We start from the raw sequence: 9775 nt of genomic DNA on the forward strand, positions 1-9775 counted from the left end.
TGACTCGCATTGCTGAGTGGTGCAGTCATTGCCAAAGGAATGATGAGCTCACATTTCATTCTGATTCACATACTCAGTGTGGTTAGACTCTGAGGCTCACCCTTCCTCGCCCAGCTGACGCCCCCTTCCCTCACTTGACACCAGATCTGGCTCGTTAACATGTCTGGAATGAGCATGAGCCTACCCAAGAGGCATACTTGGATTCCCAGGTTGGAAGATTATCTCATTCAAGCACAGTTCTCCCAAAGATATATAAGCAAAGCTAGTGTGGCGGTGTCTGCAGAGGTGGTCTGAGCACTTGGGAGTTTCAGCCATACAAGGAAACATCAAACAAACATCAGCAAATATGATGACCATGAAAGTAGAAGAGCTGGTAGGTACTTTCATTTATTCTATAATTACTTTTCCTTCTAGACTGTCATTAGGTCAGGCAGAGAGAGGCAAGCTCTGTGGATCATTGAGGCGATTCAGCAGGTTACCAGTACTGCTGTGATCTAGGTGCAAACTAGTATAAACTTCAGGTGATCCTCTTACATCCTTACTTCAACTTTTCCTTGGGAAGGGGGCTCACCACTGATACAACTACATAGCTGTTTGGATTTGCATCAGAACATAGTTCACCTGGAAGAAAAGACTGACCAAAATTTAGCTATGTGCTTTCCTTGATTTTAATTTTTTTAGAAACTAAAGTTTATGAGGCTAAAGAAGCTAAGTGTGTGATCACACTGAGTAGTTCCAGTCTAGTAAGGGACTGGGAGGATGTATAAATGCAAGGAAACCCAAGAATGCCTGATTTAATCCATAAACTGGGAAAATACTGGAGCATCATGCAGAAACAGCTTTTTCCCCCCAGATGACTATGCTAAGATGTTAACTTCCACACTACCTAACTAGTTAATGCTGTCTTAAAGTCTGTGGCAATGCCCTGACGTTTCTCCAGTGTTAAACTGTAATGAACACATTTTTTACAAGGTATTTGAAAGGAAATGCAGTTTAGGCCACATCAATTTACTGAAACACTTCCAAAATAACAGCATCTACTAAGTTTAACAGGTGCTCTCTTTGTACATAGTTAATGGAGCATCAGAAATATTTCTCTAAGCTACTGAAAGCTGCACTGCTGCTTAGCATCACTTCTCTTCTGCGTGGGAGCTACTAGTGCTGAGTGCTATAAATGGGGAATTTGGTACTGACAGCGTTGGGCAGAATCAGCTTTGAAATTACTCAGCAATCCATTTTAACTGCACTGGTTGTGTTTCAGTAAAAAGAAAGCCTCTCCTTCCACTCTACCTGCTCAGTTCCCCTGCTCAACACTCACAGGGTGCTGGTGGCTGGTTGGCTTGACTCCTTCCACCACAGCCTTTTACAATGTTCTGAATGAGTCTGATATGCTGCCAAGTGAAGAAACAAGAAAATCCTGAACAAACAGGATGCTTCTCCCAGCTCTTGGGCTTTTGTCAATACAGCAGCATCCTGGCCCCAGACAGACAGGTTGTTGAAGCGTGAATTGGCCTCATGAATCTTGATCCTGAAAATGCCAAAGAGGGGTTGCTGCCTGCATGTTGCCTGCAAGCAAGATTGCTCTAGCCATTCACATATATGGTCAATTCAGGCACAGAGTGAAGGAGGTCTGCACTCTGTCACACACTCCTAGAGCAGGACAGGAATGACATGCAATTAGCCACAGGGTGGCTACTGCAGTCATGAAACTGCTGCTTACATTATATCATGTTTGCTTTTACAGGTGACTGGGAAGAAAGCAGATGATAAAGAGACTGGCAGCTTCCTCCCTGAGGACTTCAAAAATGGAGAGTATGAAGCTGCTGTAAGATTAGAGAAGCAGGAGGACCTAAAGACAATCCCTGAACACTCACTGACCCGAGGTGATCTGGCTTATGAGAAAGAGAAAAAACGAGAATCTGAGGTAGGCTCTTGGGCTTTGTGCTTGGCTTTTAATCATCCTGTGTGCACTTTCTGCTGCAGCCCTTGATGTGTTGCCTCTAAGTTAGAAAAACATGCATGGTAGGCTAGACAGACCCTCTACCAAAGGAGGTTTATCTAAAGTCCATTGCAGGCCATGGAAGCAGGTAGTAACACTGTGAAGCAGAACCCAAACCTCCCCCTGTTCAGCCATTTCTATCTGAAATTCTTGTGGCTCCCCTCTGCCCAGATTCACCTGCTGCTGGCTGCCAGTAAATGGCAGGGGGCGGGGCGGGGGGTAAAGCACAATTATAGCTAGTAAGACACATTCAGTTTGCACACCTAATGACTGCCACCAAAAATAATGATCCACAGTCCACTCAGCCAACATAATTATTTTCCATTAAGTCACTGAGCTACAGAACAAACCCTAAACACAGAGAACAATAAAAAGAAGAGGTGGAAACACCTTGAGTAAGAATTCAGTTAAAAACCCCTTATACCATATACCATACCGAGTGTCACCAGTGCATTTACCTTTAATCATACCATGGGACAAAAATCTGTCATCTATATTTACCACAAGTTCCCCCTTGTTTGTGAATCTCCCTCTGAATTCAAGGACACCCTTCATGTTAGCAGTGCCCCATAATGACTGCATGCAGGGATGAAGTCTTGGAATTTTTACTGAACTGCTCTTCCATACATACTGAGGACATTCTTTGTAGCTTACCAAAATGTAACACTTGCTGACTGCAGTGCAACGAGAAGTATAAAACTTGCTCTTCCCTTAAGAGTATATTTTTAACCAGAGATGATAAAGTTACAATCAATCAGGGCCTGCATTATAAAAATGGGTGAAGAAAAAACGCCTTGTGGAAGTCAGCTAAAATTGCAGGGTTTTTCCCCCAGCTCTCACAAGCTGCATGTGAGATTTCTTACAATTGTTGGGCCAGAAGGGACTGCAGTGGTGCTCCAACTCCTGGCCTAACACCAACCAAAAATTCATGACATCTAGCCTGCAAACACAGGCTGAAGCAGTGCTTAGAAAGAGGTTCGATGTGTATGTAAAACAACAGATGATGGAGAATTTCTCACAGCCTTAGTAACTTACTCTACTCAATTAGCTCTAGCTGCAAAAAAAGAAGACAACTTATTTCAAAGTACATCCAGTCTTAACTGAACTCAGGTGAATAGTGTCACATGTTGTCCTGCCACTCTGAAAGGAAGAGGTAGTCACATTCAGCTCAACTTACTGGCTTCCTTGATTTGTTTCAGCTGAAGAAGAAGAAATTAGAGGAGAGGTCAAAACTTGAAAACTTGGAGGATCTTGAAAAAATTATTCAGCTGAAGAAGAAGAAAAAATACAAGAAAGTGAAAGCACCTATTTTAAAGGAACCTGAACCAGAAGTTGTTGTAAGCTATTCCAAAGTACCTTTTTTTTTTTCCCTGGGAAAACATTGATGGGATTTTGTGCCACACACATTTATGCTCTGTACTTCTTCTTTCCATTAGACAGGACCAGTGGATATACCCACATTCTTCAAAGCTGCACTGGAGAATAAGTTGCCAGTAATTGAAAAATACCTGTCAGACAAAGGAGATCCAAATGTCTTTGATGAGGTACAATCTTCCCTCTTACTGCAGTCTGCTACAGAAGAGAGGTTATTACAGGGCAAAAATAACTTTTACCATTAGGTTTCATAGTTTCCACACTTATAAGGAGGAAAAAAGTGGTGGTGGGGAAGTAAATAAACACTGAAAGTTTTGTATATCAAGATTTTTAGTGATAAAGGGGCCACTGGGACCCTTCAAAATAATATTGCCTCAAAATAATCTTTATATTTAAAAGAAACTTGTTGGTGCCCAGGAGACTCTGTGACTTTCTGTAACAGCTGGTCTTCCAATGCTGCAGATGAAGAAACAAGAACTTTGCCTGCAGAATGAAAAGGAATTTGATAGGGCCCATGCGTCATAATGCATGAGCTACATTTGCAAAACACAGTGCACCATGTTGGATGGTGGAACCTCAAGAGGCATCATTTTAAATTTGAATGCCCTACTGCAGATATTTCTCACAACCTTTACAATGCTGGGTAGTCAGCTATTAGGCTGCTATTAAAATTTAGCAGATTTCGGGTTTCAGAAGTATTTCCTCTTGAAAATGAATCAGCATAATGGATGTGTTTGCCATCATCCTAGGGAGGAGGGGAGAAAAGATTTAAAGCTAACTCTTCGTGCCATGTTTGATATCTGACTTTGCTTTTTTTAATTGCCAGTACAAACGGACTGCATTGCACAGGGCATGCTCTGAAGGACATCTAGAGGTAGTGAAGAAGTTGGTGGAAGCTGGAGCCAAGCTTGAACAGAAAGACATGGTATGAACAGTTTTGGGCTCCCCAGTTTAGGTGGGACAGGGATCTGCTGGAGAGGGTCCAGCGGAGGGCTACGGGGATGATTAGGGGACTGGAGCATGTGCCTTAGGAGGAGAGGCTGAGGGACCTGGAGCTTTTTAGTCTGGAAAAGAGAAGACTTAAAGGGGATTGAATAAATGTTTATAAATATCTGAGGGCTGGGTGTCAGGAAGGAGGGGACAGGCTCTTCTCACTTGCTCCCTGCGATAGGACAAGGAGCAATGGATGTAAGCTGCAGCACAGGAGGTTTCACCTCAACACAAGGGGGAAGTTCTTCACTGTAAGGGTCACAGACCACTGGAGCAGGCTCCCCAGAGAGGTTGTGGAGTCTCCTTCTCTGGAGACTTTCAAGGCCTGTCTGGATGTGTTCCTCTGCGACCTGACCGAGATTGTATGGTCCTGCTCTGGCAGGGCGGTTGGACTCGATGATCTCCTTGGGTCCCTTCCAACCCCTGACATCCTGTGATCCTGTGAACATCAGCTTGCACATCTTTCAAATAGTTGTTCAGCGTTTTGTAAGTGCAAAGAGAAGCACCATAGGAGTGCTTCTATGTAAAGGAGGAGCATTAAAAGGTATTATAATGCCTTGTAAGTTTATCCTTAAAATACTGCTGCTGAGAAGAGGTTGCAGGAGGGGGTGTCTGCCTCCCTTAGCTAAAATAGGTGCTGGAAAACACAGGAAGCAGAGGAACTCATTAGTTAGTAGACTGCCACAAACAACAAATCCTAATGCAGGGTAAGAGAGCTAAGATCAGGCTACCACGTCAGCCTGTTAGCAGGTATTGGAGGTCCCAGTGTCCCACACATGCACCCAGGGCTCAGTGAAACGTGTACATCCTCCACCGGGATTCCGAGGCTGTGCTCGGGAGAGACTTCTTCACCTCCAGGATGCCAGCCACGAGGGTAGCTGAGTATCAACAGCTCCTGCAGCTGGTTTTTTGCTCCTCTGCTCTCAGCTCTTTGTCCACTTGGTAAACAGTTGGAACCAGCCAGCCTTGTTCCCCCTCTCTCAGCCCAGCAGTGCTCAAAGAATTTGTAAGGAATAGGAAGAACAATAGACAGGGCAAGACCTTCAAGGGACATTCCATCCCTTACAGCAGATCTAAAGGCAGAGAAAGTAAATTTTGCAGAGGAAAAGGGTTCTAAATTAACTTTGTGGATTTGCATAAGTTGAGTGGGGGTTTTTTTTTCAGTTTTGACTTTTTTGTTTGTTTGTTTGGTTGGTTTGGTTTTTTAAAAAAGAGAACTATTGTTTCCCTTGAGCTTCATTTTCTATGCATTTTAAAATGAAAAAGGCAGAAAAAAATATTAAATAGCACATACCAGCCATATACCCAGCTAAAAATAACTTCTAAATTGACAGAATAGACAAAAACACACTTGCAGCAGCATTGCCAAGATCTCTAAGAGCAATATGCAGGGAGTGTGAAGAGTGAGAAATCACAGTTCTAAAGAAATTAGGGCAAAATAAGAAAAGCTGTTACTAGAAACAACTCAATGATCACAGTGAACTCCTTTAGGTCATATTGCATGAGAATGAATTTGGATTAATTTAGAAATTGATTAAAATGGATTTTTTTTTAATGTAATACTAAATTCTATTTCAATTTGTTTTTCCTGCTGCAGCTTCAATCTACAGCCCTACACTGGGCTTGCCGGGGTGGGAACCTGGATATTGTGAAGTTCTTACTGGACAAAGGGATAAACAGAAATGCCAGAGACAAGGTATGGGCTTCTGTGACTGCAGTTTTTTAAATCAGAGATGAAAAGCTGACCCTTACTCCAATTTTTGGCCACCATTCTTGAAGCAGTCTTTACCTGTTCCATGCCACTGACTGCTTCCTCCTCCCATCTCTCAGCTGCTTAGCACCCCTCTGCACGTGGCTGTGAGAACAGGTCAGTATGACTGTGGGGAGCACCTCATCGCCTGTGAAGCAGATCTCAATGCCAGAGACAGAGTAAGTACCAACTTTCTATCTGCCAGCAAACAAGTAGTGTCAAGCTGCCATCTGCCTGGACAGCTCCACTTGCCTGCAAAAATCCCTAGCTACTTGGCTGGGGCTGGATTGTGGTGCTGGACTGGTGGGACTGATGCTGTGGTCCATGTCTTATGTCTGTAGGAAGGAGACACACCGATGCATGATGCTGTGAGGCTGAACCGCTACAAAATGATCAGGCTTCTGATTCTGTATGGAGCAGATCTAACTATAAAGAACTGTGTAAGTAATAGCCAAAAAAAAAAAAAAAAAAAAGCAGTAATTAAGAATGCTTTAGAGTAAGTTTTCCTTCAGAGCAGGTTCATTGGTTTTAAGGCTGGGAGAGACTTGTGAACAGACAATAAGATCATATTAAAGTTAATTAAAGCAGAGCTGACAAAGGGCAAGTATACCTTGTGGGAGGTCAGGGAGAAGAGGAAAAATCAGTACCTCTTCTAAAACTAGAACCTACCAACCCAAACAACATCACACCTTCCGATGATTTTAATTACATATATCATATATTGAAAAGATAGGTACTGCCTCTCTGCACAACTCCTGGGCTTCAACTACCCTGCAAAGATCTTAGCTTGTCAGAGAAATCTCCTTCCTGTTAAGCCCACAACCAATGGCAAGCCCAAGCTCTACATCTGGATGACTGGCTGATAAGCTGATTGTTATGCAAAAAACCTCTATGCCTTAACCAAACTTCAGTTCAAGAAGCCTCACACCTAACTCTGCTCACAGCCAGATGCATTGCTGGAGCTCTATGACCACTTGTTAAAACATAGCGTATCACAGACCCTTTCTCCCAAACCCAAACCAAGCAGCAGTAGGATGGACAATGTGTTTTACCAATGCCAGTCAATGTCTTTGATTGGTAATCAATCAAAATTCAATCTGCACAGCAAAAGGACTCTGACCTGAGGGATGCAAGAATAAGTCTGACCCAGGGTGTCACATCTGGCAGATGCACTGCACAAATATTTAAGGGAGAATGGAGTCAGTAATCACTGGCTGAAATTAAATCTTGCTTCCCCTCTGCTTTTTTAACCAGCAAGGGAAAACTCCCATGGATCTTGTTCTTCAGTGGCAGAACGGCACCAAAGAGATATTCAACAGCCTGAAAGCTAATTCCTGTAAGAATGTCCATCTAGGCAAGCTTTGAAGAGACAAATCTTTTTGCTACTTTTAAATGCTTCATATGATCCTGGAGGAGAATAGCTGTGAATACAGTATTTTTATTGAAAATATTTATGGTACTGAATTGTTTGAGGTACCTTCACTGAGCACTGAAAAACACGTAAAGAATTTTAAAAGCTGAGTGTTAAAACTCCACTGGTTCTGTAATACCTTTATTTATTACTATTTATTATTTATTTCAAAAGTTATTTTTAATGATTCTGAGTATTACTGTGGCTTTTTTTGAGCTTTACATCCCAATGCAATCTTCGACAGCAACATAAATCTTTTGTCTTAGAGAGCAGTGTTTCCAACTATATTAGCAAATTCCCTCAAGCCTTCCAATAGCTCTAAATAGTGAATAGTTGCAACTGTTGCCTTTTCTCTGCCAAATTCTCACTACTAAAATGTTAAATGAATGTTGATACGTGGAATGGAAGAAGGTGTACTGAGGTGTCAAGCAGATTCAAAGCAGCAGTTGAGTAATTGGGTTTACATTGGGTTTGTCAATTGTGGTTGATGAAGAGCTCAAGGACCAAGCTCCAACCATCATGTAACCACCCACTGCAGGATTCAGATGTAATGTTATTAAAGCGAGAGGAGAGAGTATCAGGAATGTGAACTTTTTTTTTAAGCTAGACTACTGTGAAGTCTGATTGAAGAATGGAAAACCAGATTATGTATATTTGTACATTTGTACTGCTTTTTCTGTACATTTTGTACTGATCTATTTCAGACTAAATAAACAGAGTGTTTCTTTTTATTTGCTGGAGTAGTGATGAACGCACACAGGGCAACTCGGTCTCTCTAAAGAAAGTTCATGTTTTGGCCTCTGTAAAATTCTTTGAAACATAAAGAAAAGTCTCAGCTGCCTAGAGCTGGCAGCCCTTGAACTATCTCCCTGCCCTGTTCAACAAATGCCATCTCTTACTTCTGTTAAATGGAAATACATATACAAAACCAGAAAGACTTTATCTCAATGTAATATGATGTTAGTTTCATTACTGAGTTGGATTTAAAAACTCCGTTTCTTACCAAGTCAGTACTTACTATGTGGAGCATGAGATAGCTTCAGTTATCCATGCCAAGGGAGATTCCAAGTCCTGCCAGGCTAGGCAGGCACCTATTCCTTTGAAGCAGAGCATCTTCACATGGCCACCAGCAAAAGCATCAACACTCAGTCTCACTGGGACATTACACACTGCATTCAGTGAAAATCCCATGGTGTGGCCTCCCAGCAAAATACGCCACAGGCTCCCATACACCTTCATCAATCCATGCTGGTTGGCTTCTAACCAACAGGCTTTACAGCTGGCCAAAGCAATATCCTGGGCAACAAAGTAGGATCAGGAGGGGACAGCAATATATAGTTGTTACTGGAGTGCCAATTGTAGACACTAAAGTGAATTTAGACACCCCACAATGGAGCAAGCAGAAGAAAACGCCTGTTCTGTCTGCAGCCAGCTATCCTAGACTGAGGCAAACAGCTTTAGACAAATGACACTTTTCTTACACAGACACTGTAAATTGTGAGTGTCACCTTGCCAGCCACAAGCTTTGTTTGTGAACACACTCTTCTCCATAAAAGTTATGGCACACCTCTGCAAGCCACTACTTCACTGCTTGTTTCTGCGCAATTACCCAGACACTGGGAGCATGCCTTGCAGGAAACAGAAACGACATCAGTGCTGGGTAACTCTGTTTATCATCCTAACCAAAAATCATTTCAATTTTTCGCACAGCAAAGCGTCCAGAACAATGAGCTTCAGGAAATCTGGGGAAAAGAAACTTTTCAGTCAGTTTCAGAAGTGTTGAAAGACTCAAAGAGCAAAGCAGCAGACTGTAAATCAAGTCAAACAAATAATAACAATTATCTCTAGCATTCAAAAGCCTCTTCCCACATGCTAGTTACCAAACAACTTCTGTCACACTCAAGGCAGGTTATTCCTTGGCCAAGGCAAGATTGTAACTAGTGACAGAATGGGAGGAAATGGCCTCCAGTTGTGCCAGGAGAGGTTTAGATTAGGAAAAAATTCTTCACTGAGATTGGTCATGCATCTAAACGGGCTGCCCAGCAGATGGTGGAGTCACCATCCCTGGAGGTGTTCAAAAACCATGCAGATGTGGCACTTGGGGACATGATTTAGTGGGCATGGTGGTGGTGGATTGAAGGCTTGACTTGATGACCTCAAAGGTCTTTTCCAATCGTAATGATTCTGTGATCCAGAAGATAGCGCCAGATAAACACATTTTGCTGCTTCTCAGGCTAGAGCATCATTTTGG

At 42.5% G+C, this 9775-nt stretch overlaps 1 protein-coding gene across 1 annotated transcript; it reads left to right on the forward strand.

Moving 5' to 3' along the window:
• Positions 1-346: 346 nt before the first annotated feature.
• Positions 347-8239, forward strand: ANKRD1 (ankyrin repeat domain 1). Its single transcript, XM_054382251.1, has 9 exons — positions 347-373; positions 1745-1924; positions 3199-3336; positions 3436-3543; positions 4200-4298; positions 5961-6059; positions 6194-6292; positions 6455-6553; positions 7368-8239. Exons 1-9 carry the CDS (start codon positions 347-349, stop codon positions 7476-7478), a joined length of 960 nt encoding a protein of 319 aa, XP_054238226.1. The 3' UTR covers positions 7479-8239.
• Positions 8240-9775: the final 1536 nt, after the last annotated feature.

This window comes from Indicator indicator, chromosome 7, assembly GCF_027791375.1.
Source record: "Indicator indicator isolate 239-I01 chromosome 7, UM_Iind_1.1, whole genome shotgun sequence".
Lineage (NCBI taxonomy): Eukaryota > Metazoa > Chordata > Aves > Piciformes > Indicatoridae > Indicator > Indicator indicator.